The 17,395-nt window shown below is 44.0% G+C and overlaps 1 protein-coding gene and 1 non-coding gene across 3 annotated transcripts; both read left to right on the forward strand.

Annotated features, from left to right (window-relative positions):
• Positions 1-1,111: 1,111 nt before the first annotated feature.
• On the forward strand, positions 1,112-16,453 carry PSMA5 (proteasome 20S subunit alpha 5). Of its 2 annotated transcripts, none has more exons than XM_036453226.2 (9): positions 1,112-1,271; positions 5,021-5,087; positions 8,199-8,325; positions 10,451-10,518; positions 11,417-11,524; positions 11,612-11,670; positions 12,714-12,816; positions 13,353-13,439; positions 16,205-16,453. In XM_036453226.2, the coding sequence occupies exons 1-9, from the start codon at positions 1,243-1,245 to the stop codon at positions 16,280-16,282; spliced, it is 726 nt and encodes a 241-aa protein (XP_036309119.1). In that variant the 5' UTR covers positions 1,112-1,242; the 3' UTR covers positions 16,283-16,453. The 2 variants fall into 2 exon arrangements, with proteins under 2 accessions (XP_036309119.1, XP_045442879.1); XM_045586923.1 differs by lacking the exon at positions 16,205-16,453 and adding an exon at positions 13,727-13,989 and having other exon boundaries at positions 13,353-13,511.
• LOC118727521 lies at positions 6,948-7,081 on the forward strand. Its single transcript, XR_004990600.1, has one exon. It is a non-coding gene; the product is annotated as a small nucleolar RNA SNORA36 family (small nucleolar RNA).
• Positions 16,454-17,395: the final 942 nt, after the last annotated feature.

A 17,395-nucleotide genomic window follows, 5' to 3' on the forward strand; every position in this document is an offset into this window, starting at 1 on the left:
CAGAGGATACCCTCAGAAATCTAACATCTCTGACAAGTGCTATTGGAATTTCTCCTCATTTTTTTTTTTTTTCATTAAGGCATCAAACCTCTGGCGAGGGACCACAAAACGAAATTTTCATTGAATTCATGAGGGCAGGACATAAATGGTGGCAAAAACAGATGTCAATACCCAAAAGGCATATTTCTAAATTTCCCCAATCACTGAAATGCCCTGGTCATTTACAAACCTAATCTAGGGCTAAGTAGGAACCTTTGAGACACAGACCTGAGAGGTATCCTATTAATGGGAACTGGACCCTGGCATTTCCCTTTCAGACATACACTGCTGCCCATGAAATGACTTCTTAACTGGTTACCTTTCGTGAACAAATTAATTCATTTACGGTCTTCCTGTGAAGTTGCTCTCCTACCCCAGGGAAGGGAAACGAGGGGCATACATTCGGCCCCGTGGGCTGATTCTTCATGAATAACAGAAAAGGCAGTGAGGCCTCTGATTCCGGATCCGGAGCTGAAATCAGCAGGTCTGAAACCGGCACTAGGGGAGGAGTGGGAGCGGTATGGGGCGCAGGCGGACAAAAGGAAATGCTGGTAAAGTTACCATGACCGCGCCGACACCTGAAGACTCTCGGACAGACTGAAACCCACCCCTTTTCTCAACAGCCACGGTAGCGAGGCTGAAGCGAGAGGACTCGCTCGCTCGGGCCGCTCCGACCGCCTGCAGCGCCCCGCTTCGCGGCCCAAGTCCAGCGCCAGAGCCCCGCACACAGCCCCTGGCGGAGGACCGCGCCAGAGCCGCAGGAGCGGGGATCCAAGGGCGGCTGAGAGCTTGGAGAAAATGGAGCTAACGTGCTCAGGGAGCTGGCGCGGGAAACATATACTCGGGGTTCAGACCCCCAACTCCCACACCTTCTCTAGACGCAGAACTCGCACCGCACGCCAGCGGTTCCGCGCCCCTAGCAACCACCTGCGATTTAAAACGGAAGAACGACCTTTGTCCCGCCCTCCCCGGACCAACCACAGCCTGGCGAGGACAGCTCGTTGGACCAATCAGCTCGGCGGGAACTACCAACAACCAATAGGAGGCAGGCGCAGGGGGGGCGGGCCGAAGGGGTCGCGCGCGCACGCGCAGTCGGGAGCAGGGCCTCGGTTCGGCGGCGGTGTGCGGCTGCGAGGCGCCGGTGAACTCGTGTTGGCCCTGCAAGTCCCCGCGTAGCCGCTGCCGCCTTCGCCTGCCCTCGCCATGTTCCTCACCCGGTCTGAGTACGACAGGTCTGTACAGCGGGGAGAAACGGGGCTGGGATGAGGGGTGGGCAGGCCAGGGGCCCGGCCTCGGCCTGGGTTCTGCCGTGTCATGGGGCGCCCCGGGAACCCGCGTGGGGCCCAGCGTGGGCATCTGCCCACCCCGCCGCCCGCTGTGATTCCCCGGGCGAGGCGTATGCCCAGGCGGCCGCCCTTGCCTCCCGCTGAGTCACTGCTGGATCCTCACCGGGTGCGGAAGCGAGGAGCTCCGCTTTGTGCTCCGGGAAGAGGCTGAGGGGCGGTGCTCCGACCTTTAACCCCGAGGAGGCCAGGGGTCACCCTCTCCCTTCTCAGTTCATCTTTTCGCGCTGCCTACTTAAAAAATGTGAACGTGCTGCCCGGAAGAAAAAGCAGCTAGAGACTATTTCCTGGGTCTGATCGTTTCAGCTCCTTTCTTCTTCCAGGAGAGCCTCGTTTTCGATTTCTTAGTCGTGGGCATAGAGCAGCCTTTCCTCCGATTCCGGGGACGTGTAGTTTCTCAGAAGTTCGAAGGCAGGTGTTGGCTGTGCCCGGATAGTGTCTGGAGTCTGATTTTATCGAGACGGGTGTTTAGAGTGGTTCTCAAAGTTTCCTCCTCATGCTGTTCCCACTAGCCCTAGGCTTTTCTTACTTTTTAACGAGTTTAAGGCAAGTTCGTGTAGAAGGCTGGTTTCTAAATCAAAATCGAGATTGTTGTAGTTATTTAAAAGAAAAAAAGAACTTGCAGGGCTTGGGAAATGTTAAGTCATGTTACATTGCACATATGCTGCAGACACTTTTACTTTCAGTTTCTGTTTTGATCAGTTGAGTTCAAACATAACTTCCCCCTCAGCCCCCAGCCTTTTTCTTTCTTTAAGGCTAGGCAGATGTTTTCTTTGTCCTAGGCTGGAGAAGCTGCCTTTATCAGTTATTCGTAGACCCTGTCAAAAGTTTTATCACCCAGAACTACATTATCCTTTTACTGACTCAGAAGATGTATGAGAATTTTTAAAACTGACATCTTTTCCTCCTGTCCTGTAAAATGACTCTGTTAATCAACATTTCTCTTCCAGAGCACTGAAGGTTTACTTAACATCTTTATTGCTGCTTTATGTTATTCATTTTTGTATCTTCCCAAGAAGAGCTAAAGTATAGTCAGTTTTGTTTAAAACTTAGCTAATGTATTTGGGTGTTTGCTGTGTATAAGGCACTGTTGTAGTTGCTGGTCATGTAGCAATGAACAGAGTCAACATCGTTGCCCCATATGGAAGATTGTCTTTTAAAGAACTACTAGAGGCCTGGTGCACGAAATTTGTGTACAGGTAGGGTCCTTAGGCCTGGCTGCTGATCAGGGCTGATTGGGGGCTTATAGCTGCCGGCTGGGGCCTTCCGTCATTCCATGCTGCCCCTGGTGATCAATGCACATTATAGCAAGCAATCAAACCCCTCCTCCCCTTCCTGGTCAAACTCCCGAGGGACACTTTGCATATTAGCATTTTGTGTGTGTGTGTGTGTGTGTGTGTGTGTGTGTGTGTGTGTGTGTGTATATATATATATATATATATATATATATATTGACAAAAGTAACTACAGGATGAATCAGAAATGTATTCATGTCGTTAGAGAAATTTGAATCAACACTGGGAATTCAGTATTAGGGAATTGGAAAACTTCACAAAAGAACTGGTATTTAAAATCTTGAAAAACCAAGATTTTAATAAATATGACAATAGTTTTGAGGTATAGAATATAGGGTGTACAAAGAAGAGGTAATGGGCAAGCAAAGTGCATATTTGGGAAATTCCAGTCTGTCTGGTATGTAATACATGTATGGTAATGGAGATATGAGGAACATAGGATGGTACTAGATAGTGCATGGTTTTTAATATGAAGTTAAGGAGTTTGGGTCTTACTCTGTAGATAACTGTGCCATAATTTTTGTTTTAAGAAGTTACACAGTCATAATTGTTTAATAGAGATTAAATGACTGGATTAGGGGAAAGAGTGAGTCAGTACCAGTTAGAACACTATTGTACAATAATAGGTGAAAGGTAATGAGGACATTGAGAATGGAAGAGAGTGTTGAGTTACTGTGTAGGAGGAATTGATATACATTGATATTTCTTGGCATATGGTTGATACTAAAGGCCTGGTGCATGAATTTGTGCATGGGTGAGGTCTCTTGGTATGGCCTGCAGAGATTGGCTCCCAGCTCATGCCCCCAACCCTGCAGCCAGGTTGCCCTGCCTGGCACCCCACCCTGGCCCCTCACCTGTTCCACCATCCCGCCTGTGGTGCTGGGCACCCCGCCTTGGCACCATCCCACCTGTGGTGCTGGGCCCCTCACCCAGTTTACCCGCTCCCTGCTGCTGCCACTGGTCTCTGCCTGCCTAAGAGTGATCGGGCATCCACCATGACCTGGCGCAGCCTGCTCACCATAGGATTGTTTTTGAGGATTAAGTGAGTTAAATCATTTAAAGGTTTGTAACAGTGCCAGGCATATAGAAGTTATGTAGTAAATATTATCCAATTCAACCTACATTATCTGTTTTATATTTTGAGGATTGCAGTTTGTGCATGGGTAGGGTCCCTAGGCCTAGTCAGCAATCAGGGCTGATGGGGGCCTCCTGCCTGCCAGCCAAGGCCTTCCTTTGCTCCGTGACGCCCCCTGGTGGTCAGCGCACATCATAGCAAGAGATTGAACTGGTCGAACTCCCAAGGGGGTACTTTGCATATTAGCCTTTAATGTATATAGATTTCTTTTAAAAGAGGAGTTTTTGATAAATTTAAAAACACTATCCTATCCTATCCTATCCTATCCTATCCTATCCTATCCTATCCACATCAAACCACATGTCCAGACTCCATAAACCAAAGATCATAACTATTTTCATTCATTAAAATTTTTAAAGTGCCCATTGTGTGCAGCTAAGACCATTATTGATGCCTCTTCTCCATAGGAATTTCCAGCAGACTGGAGCAAGGAAAGGTGTGGAAGTGTTTTAGAGAAAAGCAATTTGGCATGTAATTGGTATAAATACATATTGAATGACTGAACTAGGTTTAGAAACTACACAGATCTCACTCAGTCTGCTTTTAAGGTAGCAATACTAATTCATACAAATAAAGACAGAAAACCTGTGACTGACTTTTACTAAGAAGTAAGATACTAACATCAAATGTATGCACTGGGAAGAGAATAAGGATAAATGCTCATTTTCTTGGGAATTGCCTGATAGTTTGGGGGCGTGAGTTTTTTAAAGGAGTTCCAGGTTGATTCAGGATTGAGGCAGAAGATCTGTGCTCTCCTTGGATCAGTTTGAAGACTGGGAGTGGACAGAAGTGTTCTCTATATAGTAGGGGTGAGGAACCTTTTTTCTGCCAGGGCCATTTGGATATTTATAACATCATTCACGGGCCTTTCAGAATGATCAATTTAAAAATTAACCTGCTATATTTGGTCAAACATTTAATTTACTCACCCCTAATGCCTTTGCAGGGCCAGACCCAGTAACTCTGCAGGCCTTACACAGTCCACAGGCCAGACATTCCCCACCTCTGCTATATGGGCTTCATTCCTTGAAAAGCTGTTAATGTACCAAAAATAAAAAAGCGAAAAACAACTGCAGATCGTGTGGGAAAGGAGAATAATGATGGCGTGCACATCTTGTAGCCATTTGAACTAGATGCCAAGGAATTTGGGTCTAGCGTCTCTTTGCTTATTCTGATAAATTTCTAATACTTTTTTTTCTTAACTATAGGGGTGTGAATACTTTTTCTCCTGAAGGAAGATTATTTCAAGTGGAATATGCTATTGAGGCTATAAAGGTATAGTATCAAATGGCATGGCTTTTGAAATTTCATGGCAATGTAACCCATGCTGGCAGACCATTTAGAGTAAATGTGTTTTCTGTATTTCTTTAGAAAATTTTCTTTATTTCCCTGTTAATCATTTTAATAATAGTTTCAATCCCATTCCTAAAACCTATTTTAAAACATTTTGAATAGGTCACTGCTTCATAATCAAATAAGTAACCTTTTCTCAGTGGGTTGGAGGCATATGTGTGTTGAGAATCTTATCTATAAAGAGGACCTAGAAGTCCAGAGTTAGCTCCTGGGAGGTATTTCTTAACAAATAGTTTAACTAACCACCTGTATTATTGGTAAGACTGTAAATTTATATCAGACTGAACAAGAGATGTGTAACAAAATCGAATAGTTCAAACCCAGTATTCGAAAAATTAGTTAGAAAACAAGCTGAAGTTCTCATGGGGTACCTATATTTGTTGGGCTCTGGATGATCTAAATTCTGATTTCGGTTTTCCACAATAAGGCCCAGGCGTCAGTATTTGTAAGAACTCTACAAATGGCTAGCAAGGGTTGAGAATCACTGGACTAGTCCAGCCCCTCACTTTGTGCATCAGTCACCTCTGTATCCCTGCAAACAGCTTCTGTTTGTGCAGGCTAGCAACAAAATATTTTCTCACTATATAAATCATTCTGTTTGAAAATAGTTTGTAGTATTTTAGAAATTTATCCTTGTATTGAATTACAAGTCTAACTTCCTGAGATTTCCTTTAATTGGTTCTAATTTTGCTCTTGAACCACACAGGATGTTTTAACCTCTTCCACAGACATTTCCTCACGTGATTGAAGAGAGCTAGTGTGTTTCCTTCCAAGCTATCTCTTCTACAGTGTGTTGGCAGAAACGATTGTCTAAGGATCTGGAAAAGGGGGTTCTGATGAGTCAGAGACGTACAAGTGAAGGAGGAAGCATTGTGATAGATAGTGGACAGAAAACGATGGGCCAGCTTCAGGTGCCTGTTTCTGTATCTGATCATCTCAGCCCTATATTGAAATCACACCTTACTGTGACGTACAAAGACTCTCGGAATTCCACGCTGTGGCATTTATTTCGAGCCTCAGCTAAGACAACCGTTCTGCCCAGATGTGCAAAATTGAGTAAGCCTCAGTTGTGGGGTTCTCCTTTTAGCTCCTCACCGCTAGTAATTTCTAGATTAGTTAGCGATAACGAGATGGCACCTGATCTCCCTGGTCCTAGGTTGGGCTAGGATAGGTATAGTGCTGTGGCCCTTACTGGGTGTAATTTAACCTTTGTGAAATTCAGGCTCTTTGGTGCTTAAATTAGCCTGGCTGTTGCCTTGACAACTTATGAGTAGCTGATGAGAAAGTAGTTTGATAACTGTAAGGGTTTAGTAGTATGAAAGGAGCTGGAGAAACGGTCACTTGGAGGTACTGTACGGATGGCATGGTGAGACATAGCTAACTGGAATGGGGAATGCCTTTAGAGTAGGTTTCTTTGGGGAAGGAGTGGAAATCTGTCAGTGTCAAAAGTATATTACACTGAGCACCTGGACATCGGTTACTGCTATTCGAATGAGTTACATTAAATTACAGAGAGTCAGTTTAGATGTTCCCTCTTGCCCCCCCCCCCCCCCCCCCCCACGGGGAGGGCTTGAAGTTAGGCAGAATTGTAATATAGACACATCTGGAGGTAAATGTAAGTGCGTGAAAGAAAACTATCTTGATTTTGATATATTTTATAAAATAGCCTGTTTATGTAGGCATGTTAAGCATGTTATGCATAATAATTCATGGAATCCTTTGCAATAACAGGCTCCAGGCAGTCATTGCTTTGTAGACCTAACTAAAGATAATGGTAGTTCATTCCAAAGTGTTGAGTTCAGTTCAGGGCAACTTCCCTGTTCTGTTAATTAAACTTTGGGACAATGAAACACAGGCCAGGGGAGATGACCGGATAGAAAACATTGTTCTATTCACTTACCTCCCAGCCTACAAAAATGAAAAAAAAAAAAAAAATAATAATAATAATAAAAATATTTTTTTTAAAAAAATAAAGATAATGGTAGTTCAGAGGAGAAGCACATAGTATTGGAAGGCTTTATGCATGATGGGTGGATTTGGATAGGCAGGGAGACAGCATGGGCAGAGATGCAAGGGTAGAGGGATAACACAGCATGAGAAAATGGCTTGGGCTGTACTTGAGGGTGTTTGTTGGAAAATAATGAGTAATAAAGTTGGGAGAGAGAAGTGGGGTTAGGTTTTGAGAGCTCTGAAAACTTATTTGAATTTGATGTTACAAGCAATATAGGGAGATATTAGTTCTTCAGAGAAGCAGTGTAATAAAAATAGCATTTTACTGGGTCTGTCAGGCCATCAGAGGAATGATAGATAGGGGGAGAGAAATTAAAGATGGGAGACTGAGTAGGAGGCAATTGAAGTAAGGTAGGCAAGTAAGAATAATTAGCATTTGTTGCTTGTTTATTATGTGCTAAATTTTATTTTAAGCATTTTAATGTATTATTTTACCTTCCTTGATGTATTGTTATTATCTCCATTTTGCAGACAAGGAAACTGAGGGGTAGGTAACTAGGAGGGTGGCATGGAGATGGAGAGACGAAATTAAGCTATATTGACTGCTAGTGACCTCGAAAAATTAATATTTTACCTTGGTGGTGTTATTTCTTTTTTCTTTCTTTAAAAGTAAGTTATTTATTTGGAGGTCACATAGATTTGAGGAATATCCCCTTTTGGAACAGATCAGGATAGCAAAGGTGAAAAGAAACCAGGTCCAGAGAAAAGATTAGAGTTTTATTACTTATTTGCCCACTATGTATAGAATTTTAGGATCTGCCCATCTCCAAAATATTGGCATTCATGTTGATAGTTTTTTAGATACTATCAAGACCTTATTGAACTTCCCCTCAAGAATTCTGTAAATCCGTGCTCTTGCCATCAACAGGAGCAATACATTACTGACTAAGGGGGCTCCTTTTAGGTGGACCAGCTATGGCTGATTGAAGGTCTGTCTTGTGAAGAGACACAGACAGATTCCTGGTGAGTATGTGAGACTGCTCTTTGACCGGGACATGTTAACCATAATGTGTTTCTCTCTAGCTTGGTTCTACAGCCATTGGGATCCAGACATCAGAGGGGGTGTGCCTAGCCGTGGAGAAGAGAATTACCTCCCCACTCATGGAGCCGAGCAGCATCGAGAAAATTGTAGAGATTGATGCTCACATAGGTAAGGAGCAGGGACAGCTCTCTGTAGGATCTGGCCTGGTTCATTAGTCTTCTTTGATGTTCCAAGGGGGGTTCATTAGATGAAGGTCTTATTCCCTTGTTAGCCGTCAGTTTCCAGGCAGTAGGCCAGTGTGCATAATATAGGAGTAGGAAGCAATTGTAACGCCCCCTTGCTCCCAGAAGTTCCTTTCCCCCTCACATTTAGACTGCAAATGTGATGGCTGGTGAAACACGTGAAGGTTGAATTCTAGGCCAGCCCCCTATGGCCGCTGGGTCTTTACTGATGCACAGCATTAGCTCAGGTAGAGGCCACCAGGAGCCCAGGATTCTGGTGAAGCAGAGGATGGTGTAGGAAGCTAAGGTGTTCACTAAGAAGAGAGGAATGCTAAGGATCTTCAGTGACTAAGCTTCAGAGAGTATAAGAATAATAGACTTTGACCAGATCAAATAGACTTTGACCAGAAGTCCTCGGCTTCTGTTTTCCAATTTCTTTCTTTCCTCCTTTTTCTTGGTTTCTGTTATAATTCCCTTTCCTTAGCTTCAACATCATTATAGGGAGTAATTCTACTTATTTATAGCATGCCGTTTTAGTTGGCTGTCTAAATTTTCTTAACCTATTTAGTCATCTAATAAAACATTGGTAAAATAATTAATTGCTGGGAGGCATCAGAACCAATGGCGGGACCACTCTGGGAGCTTGACATTCTCTTTCATAGACACAGAAACTGAGATTCAGTTTTTTAAGATTAGAGCATTGTGACAGCTTCACCTCAGGGCACCTGTCTTTTGTAGGCAGGCCAGTGTCATTTCAGTCAACGGATTTAGAGCCTGCTTTGTGCCATCCATCGTGTTAGCCACCAGGGATACAGAGAGGAATGAGACATGGTCCTGTGTTCTGGAAGCATACAGTCTACTCCTGAGCGTTGACACACAAATAAGTAAATGCAGTTAAGCGCCCTAGGTATTAAGAAAGGCTGTCTATGTGCTCAATAGGGGGACAGAGGTGGAAATAATTAGTTTTGCTGAGGCCATTGGTAGTGGGGCTTTCAGAAAAGGTGAGGCCTGAGTGGACAAACGCCCAGTATAGCAGAGCATTCTAGTTAGAGGGAATAGAAACGAGCAGAGCCTTGTGTGAAGGGAAAATGCCCTGGCACAGCAGTTTGATATGACCGGGAGGTGGATGGGCTTGGCTAGCGATGAGTCTGGGATCTGACGACGGAAGTCCTTACCATGCAAAAAAGCTTAAACTCGATCCTTTTGCTTTAAGCCCTGAGGTAATATCCCAGTAGGGTTTTAGAAAGACCCTTCTGGTGACAATGTTGAAGGGAGAGTGAAGGGGGCTGAGAGGAGGCAGGGCGAGCAGGTAAGAAATTTTTAATCCAAAAAGATGAAGGATTTAACCAAGGCCGAGGCCAAGAACGGAGAGGGAAGGACTAATGCCAGAGGGGTTATCACAGAGAGATTGGAAGAATTGGAAATGTGACTGCTTGTGGAGGCCAAGGAAGCAGATGGAGTCTGATTGGAGTCTGCGGTACATCCAAGGAGATGTATCAAGGGAGTCATTGTCTTTATGGGTGTGAAGCCTGGGCGTTTGGAGATTTGCGTCATGGCATGTGAAGTAACAGCCACAAGCTCGTTACCTGGGAACATCAGGTAAACTTCCCCTCCAGTATACTAGATGGCTTGGGTTTGGCCAGGAAAATGAGCTCTGATTTTATTCTAGGGTCTTTCACCGAAGCTCACTGTAAGGTGGCCATTTGTGTCTGTATTTCTCTTGTTGGAGTGTTGGTGTTTGCTTAGTTTGAAAGTGCATCATGGTCTACAAAGAGTGCTGAGGGAAAGCTTTCAGACGTAATGTGTGGAAATTGATGTGTGATTAGCTGTTCCTCTCTGTCTTCTACCTTAATAGCTGGACTTCTGTGCCATTGTGGATGGCTTTTTATTTGTTTGTAATACAATTATACGTGGAGTGCAGAGCAGGTAATTTCCCATCTGATCTCGTGGGTATATTGCTGTGGTTGCTGAATGGCGCCATGGTTCCACTCCAGGATCTCGGGATTTCCTGAGTGGACGAAAGAGCTCTACGTGGATTGGCCGCTGGGTCACTGTTGGCTTTTACATTACAGGTTGTGCCATGAGTGGGCTAATTGCTGATGCTAAGACTTTAATTGATAAAGCCAGAGTGGAGACACAGGTAAAATTAGCATCATCTCTTCTTTTTACCGTGGTGCTTGAGTTCCTGTTTAGAATTGCTATAGCTGTGTGGGCTGCATTGCAGGTATCTGTGTTAACAGCAGATATAGCTCCTGGGCATTGATTTGGGTAGAATCCCTTGTTACAACTTTCAGTGGCTTGGAGACTAGTCACCCAGCCCTCGCAGCTGTAAGGAAGCCCTGGTACAGAGTGCTGACAGTCTCTTGCTGCTTTTTGGTGTGCCTTCTCTAACGCAAGCACCACACTGCCTTCTGTTCCCTAATTGCCTTTCTGTGGGAGCACCACAGCAGGCGTAAGCACAGCTAAAGGACATTCTCCCAGCTGCCTTTGCTGCTGGGCTTGCACATGGCAGCTCTCCTGTGGTGAGCAATGAGAGGTACCAGGTGACAAATGCTGGTGAGGAACATTGATTTATTTTTTAACTGAGCACCTGCTGCCTGGAGAACAGACTAGGAAGAAAAAATACGTGATGGGGAAATTTTTTGCACTTATTTGCAAATTTGCTGTCAGTACTTATGTGAGAATAATCTAAACACCGACAGAACGATAAGATAGGCAAAGTGGCCCTCAGCTGTTAGCGTTCACTTTGTGAAAAGACTAACTTGGTGCTGTGAGGGGTTAACTGTTATTCAGGGAACAGTCCTCCAGTCCAGCATTACTTGGAATCCTTTTGGTTAAAGCTTCTCCAGAGCTATTTCTCCTCCTCTCATCTTGTCCCAAGCATTCGAGTTTAGTGCTAAGGAAAAAGCCCTGGAGCTTGAAGCTTCCGTTTCCAAGTGCAGTTCGGGGGAGGGGCGGAGGGCGTGTGTAGTGGGCTGGTGGGCTGCGCTACTGCCCTGCTTGTTTGGAAGATAGACCATGCTTTGCTCTTCTTCCAGAACCATTGGTTCACCTACAATGAGACCATGACGGTGGAGAGTGTGACCCAGGCTGTGTCCAATCTGGCTCTGCAGTTTGGAGAGGAAGATGCAGATCCGGGTGCCATGGTGGGTGTGAAGCTGGGGCAAGTTTTCTTGCTGTTCTTGGGGATTAATTATCTTAATACCTTTTTTTGTTTGTTTGTTTTGTTCTAGTCTCGTCCCTTTGGAGTAGCACTGTTATTTGGAGGAGTTGATGAGAAAGGACCTCAGCTGTAAGAACCATTTTGCCATATTTTTCCTGCTGCTTTTCTGGGAGAATTATTTTACTTTGGGGTGGAGACTGGTAGTTTAAATCAACTGAGAAAATTATTGTAGAGTTATAAAAAGTGAAGAGCTTTTAACTCTATAAAGTTCAGTGTTTCTGTGCTGTTTATACAAAGACAGATTTGGGGACCCTCTGGAGAACTCCCCTATTGGATCCACTGCTAATTCTTTGTTACTATAGTCGGAGGGCGGGCTTTGGAGCTTTGCTTTGGAATTTTGACCCAATCCCTGTCCTCAAATATTAAAATAGACATATCCAAGTGCCAAATTTACATATACTGTACTTCCTTCTAACCCCCCCCCCCCTTTTAAGAGGCTCTTAGTATTCTTTTTTATTTTTTTTATTTTATTGATTTTTTTACAGAGAGGAAGGGAGAGAAATAGAGAGCTAGAAACGTCGATGAGAGAGAAACATCGACCAGCTGCCTTTTGCACACCCCCCACTGGGGATGTGCCTGCAACCAACGTACATGGCCTTGACCAGAATCGAACCCAGGACCTTTCAGTCCGCAGACTGACGCTCCACCACTGAGCCAAACCGGCTTCGGCAGTATTCTTAAACACTTTTTTTTTTTTTTTAAATATATTTTATTGATTTTTTTACAGAGAGGAGGAGAGAGGGATAGAGAGCTAGAAACGTCGATGAGAGAGAAACATCGACCAGCTGCCTCTTACACACCCCCCTACTGGAGATGTGCCCGCAACCAAGGTACATGCCCTTGACCGGAATCGAACTTGGGACCCTTCAGTCCGCAGACCGACGCTCTACCACTGAGCCTAACTGGTTTCGGCTAGAGCCAGCTCTTTCTTAAACACTTTTTAAAAGATTCGGTTTCTCCAGGCATAGAACATCTTTTTTATCTGTGCCTCCATATTCCGGTGGAATTTTCTGACTGCAGGCCAAGCATTTATATTTTTTAGGACATGTTTATTACATAAAATGCCACCACTCTTAAGCATTTTAATCCTCTTCCTTTGGGGCATTTTGCAGGTTTCATATGGACCCATCTGGGACCTTTGTACAGTGTGATGCTCGAGCAATCGGCTCTGCTTCAGAGGGTGCCCAGAGCTCCTTGCAAGAAGTTTACCATAAGGTAAGTAAGCAGTCCCACTGTGGACGTACCACGTCTATTCTGGTAACAATTCTCACCTTTACTATTTTTTAAATCAAGGCTGGTTCATACTGGGATCCCTGCTCATATCAACCCTGAATAGTATTGGTTTCACATTTGTAGGAAATAAGGTACAAAAAGTAATGAAAAAGAGCAGATTTTCTAAACCATCAGGCTCTAGATCATTTAGGAATTATTATTTATAGGATATCACCAATATTATCTTGCTTCTAAATTAAAAGAAGAAAACTAGAGAAGCATAGTCCTTTCCCCTTCTTCAAAGACGAAAGTTGGTGACTTTGTTCTGATTTAAAATAAGACTTTTTCTTTGAGTAAATGTATTCTATTGATTTACCACTAACTTGAATTCTGGAGAAGCTTGTAATGCGCTGTACTTATTGATGTTTGATTTATTAATATTTGCTAAATCGTTTCTTCAGGGAGGCATGGGTGGGCTCTGAAGGAAGGAGGGATTATGTACAATTAATGGCTACTCTTCCTGCCCTCTTTGTTTCAAGTCTATGACTCTGAAAGAAGCCATCAAGTCCTCGCTCATCATCCTCAAACAAGTAATGGAGGAGAAGCTGAATGCAACTAACATAGAGGTATTTTCGGTTTTACTGTCTTTTGTTCAGTATCTTAGCTCCTGTTGCTGAAGGTTGAATAGATCAAGAAAAGTACAGTTTTGCCTTCACTGGTTTGGCTCAGTGGATAGAGCGTCGGCCTGTGGACTGAAAGGTCCTGGGTCCGATTCCGGTCAAGGGCATGTACCTTGGTTGCAGGCACATTCCCAGTAGGGGGTGTGCAAGAGGCAGCTGATCGATGTTTCTTACTCTATCCCTCTCTCTTCCTCTCTGCAAAAAATCAATGAAATACTAAAAGAAAAGAAAAGTACAGTTTTGTATGCTCAGGTCTTAAAAAGTTACTGATATCTTTTGAATAAGTAACTTTAGTAAAGCAGTAATGATAAAAGCCAGAAGTCGATGAGTTACAGAGTGAAAGGGAGCAGATGAAATGGACCAAACAAGATCTGCTGATTCCTCAAGACATATTGACAGCAGAGGGTAGCATTAAAGAAAAGGACTTCAGTCTCTTTAAGGATGGGGAAGAACTTGAAAATACTTTCTGGACTGAGAAGAAACTAGTGGGTAGAAATATGTTAAATAAAAAAACAGGTTAGCCGGGACCGGTTTGGCTCAGTGGATAGAGCGTCGGCCTGCGGACTGAAAGGTCCCGGGTTCGATTCCGGGTAGGGGCATGTACCTTGGTTGCGGGCACATCCTGAGGGGGGTTGTGCGGGAGGTGGCTGGTGGATGTTTCTCTCCCATGGGTGTTTCTAACTCTCTATTTCTCTCCCTTCCTCTCTGTAAAAAAATAATAAAATATATTAAAAAAAAAACACAAAACAGGTTAGATAGTGATGGAAAAGTTCTGGAAGAGGGACGGCATGGTACACGAGAAGGAGTTGGTTCTGAAAAGTAGAATTCATTCAGCTTTGTATGTATGCCATGTACAACGATAGATACCAGGGATACAGACACAGAAAATCCAATGGCCATGCAAGTTGTGTACTGTGTAGTGTAGAGGATATACAGATAATAACAGCTTGGGGTGACAGCAGTAAGAATGTATTGTCACAAGAACATATAACTTAACACTGGGGCATTGGACAAGCTCCTGAAAGAGGTGATGCCTGGAGAATGGATGAGAAGGGTATTCCAGGAAGAGGGATCAGCCATGTGCAAAGGCCTTAAGATCCTATATAATAAAAGCCTAACATGCTAAGTGTCCAGTTGTCTGGTCAACCAATCAAAAGGTAATATGCTAATGACATTTTAAGGCCATTCAACCACTCGCTATGACATGCACTGACCCCCTGAGGCATACAGTTGACTGGTTGACCAGACCACCAGAGGGCAGATGCTATGACCAGTAGGTTAGCTTGCTGCTGTCCAACCGATCGGGGACTGAGCTATAAGGGCTAGACACGCCCTAGAGCCCTCCCATAGTCCCTCCCCGACTGGCCAACCTCCCACATCCCTTCCTGGCCTTGTTTGTGCACTGGTGGGGTCCCTCAGCCTGGCCTGTGCCTTCTTGCAATCTAGAAATGCCCTCGGGGATTCCAGAGAGCTGGTTTTAGCCTTATCCCGCTCAACACAGGAGCTGCCTCCTGGTGGTCAGTGCTGATTATTACTAATAACTTAAGTCACATCTAAATTCCTGTCATATTCATATATATGATGCACATTGACCTCCAGGAGGCAGATGCTCAATGCAGGAGCTGCTGAGCTGTAGTGACTTGCAGCTTTGTTCTTGGATGACGCACCTGGAACCAGAGAGGAGGGAGCCCAATTCTGGGGTGCTTAAATGGAGAACCTCTTTTCACAATCCGGGACTCCTTGGGATGTTGGAGAGCCGGTTTTGCCCTGATCCCTACAGGCCAGGCCGAGGAACCCCCCCTGGGGCACGAATCTGCACCTGGCCTCTAGTTGTTAATAAAATCTTTTCATGGCCAGTCTGCTTTAAAAAAACATAACATTTTTATTAAGTTGCCATATGGACAATTTTAAAGAGAATACCTAACAATGATAATTAACCATTAGTTATTTGGTGCTTATTATAATGTTCTAGGCACTTAAGCACTTTGCATATATTAACTTTTTTAACCATGGATTTAAAAAAAAATGTTTTTACTGATTTTAGAGAGAGGGAGGGAAGGGGCAGGGAGAGAGAGAGAAACATCAATGTGAAAAAAACATTGATCAGTTGCCCCCCATATGTGCCCTGACTGGGGTCCAAACCCCTAGCCTGGATATGTGCCCTGCCTGGGAATTGAAATGACAACCTTACGGTGCATGGCAACACTCAACCAACTGAACTACACTGGCAGACTATTAACACTTAATCATCATAATTATTCCATGAAGTAGGTGCTATTATTACCCCCATTTTACCGATGAAAATTGAGGCATAAAGTGGCCAAGTCATCTGAGGTCACATACACAAACTCAGCTTGCATGTGTGTAAATATGCTTTTCTAAAGGAACCTTTAACAGAAAAATATACTGACTCCATGTAAGTGGCTGCTACTTTTTGTGATCCTTGTTGAAGTAATTTCAAGAAGTGACCATGACACCAGGCATTTGGTTAACTAAGATGTGTGGGTTAACCTCAAAATAGAAAATTTGGTCAATGAGAATTTATTTTGTAGCCAGAAAACTATTTTCGGAAACAGCCGCCGGATAGGATATCCCTGGGACAGCAGATCCCTGAGGTCCTAGTGACCAGCTGCATCCCCAGCACAGCGTCTCAGGGCCATCAGCAGGCTGGCCGAGCCCCGCTTATTAACCCTTCACTGTTTTCTTTCCAGCTAGCCACCGTGCAGCCTGGCCAGAATTTCCACATGTTCACAAAGGAAGAACTTGAAGAGGTGATCAAGGACATTTAAGGAATGTGATCCTCAGAGCTTCTCTGAGACAATTTCAGTAATCCTGGTTGCCCTTAACTTTTATTTCCAACTTCTAGTCCTTGGAAAATCTGCAGCATATGTGCTTTTTTTTTTTTTTTATGATGTCTGTACATAAAGGCAGTTCCAAAATAAAGAAAAACTTAAAATATTTGTTAATAGAGTATTCTCTTCTAATGCAGTCTTTTGTTCACAATGCTTATGTTAAGGATCAAAAATGATAGTGGTATTCATATCCCTATCCTCTCAGAACATCTATTCACAACAGAGTAACTGGATCATGAGTCCTTGGGTGCTAGCAATGAACTCAAAACTAATCCAGATCTTCCCAGTGGCTTAAGGTATTAATACCACTGTAAACCCATTTCGGTCCTGTAGTTAATCTTAAATAAATAGGTATTTTTTGTTGCTTTCCTCATGAGGGAGATGCTACTAATTGACCATCAAAAGAACACGTTTTGAGGTCCTCCCCAAACACTGATGGGTTGGAATAAGCCAGCAACAGTGTTGTTACAGTGTTGTAACTGTTGTTTTGGGATCTTAACAGACAATTGGGAAATACATATATATATATATATATATATATATCCTATATAATAAAAGCCTAATATGCTAAGTGTTGACCAGTTGGCCATTCAACCAATCTCAGCACAATATGCTAAGGCTGGTCAACTGCTTGCTATGACATGCACTGACTACCAGGGGGCAGAGGTTCCAACCAGTAGGTTAGCTTGCTGCTGGGGTCTGGCCAATCAGGACTGAGAGGCCAGACACAACCTGAAGCCCTCCCACATCCCCTCCCTGGCTGGCCAACCTCTGGTGTCTCTCCCTAGCCGGGATCATGCACCGGTGGACCCACAGCCTGGCCTGCAGCCTCTCACAACCTAGGACCTCTTGGGATGTCAGAGAGTTGGTTTCTGTCCCATCCTACAGGCCAGGCCAAGGGACTGCCCCCCCCCCCCATGCACAAATTTGTGCACTGGGTCTCTGGTATGTATATATAAGACTAAAAGAATTGAATTAAAAAGTAAAATGGAAAAGAAAGAAACAAGAATTGAATTCATGATCTTGGACTCACTGGCAATCAATTAGAAA

The sequence above is a fragment of the Pipistrellus kuhlii genome, unplaced genomic scaffold (genome assembly GCF_014108245.1).
Source record: "Pipistrellus kuhlii isolate mPipKuh1 unplaced genomic scaffold, mPipKuh1.p scaffold_m20_p_24, whole genome shotgun sequence".
Classification (NCBI taxonomy): domain Eukaryota; kingdom Metazoa; phylum Chordata; class Mammalia; order Chiroptera; family Vespertilionidae; genus Pipistrellus; species Pipistrellus kuhlii.

Excerpts from the sequence above, each read along its gene's own strand:
- PSMA5 (XM_036453226.2), top strand. The coding sequence starts at position 1,243 with ATGTTCCTCACCCGGTCTGAGTACGACAG. Across the intron at positions 10,519-11,416 it reads AAGCCAGAGTGGAGACACAG|AACCATTGGTTCACCTACAA; the intron begins GTAAAATTAGCA and ends CTCTTCTTCCAG. Across the intron at positions 12,817-13,352 it reads TGCAAGAAGTTTACCATAAG|TCTATGACTCTGAAAGAAGC; the intron begins GTAAGTAAGCAG and ends CTTTGTTTCAAG.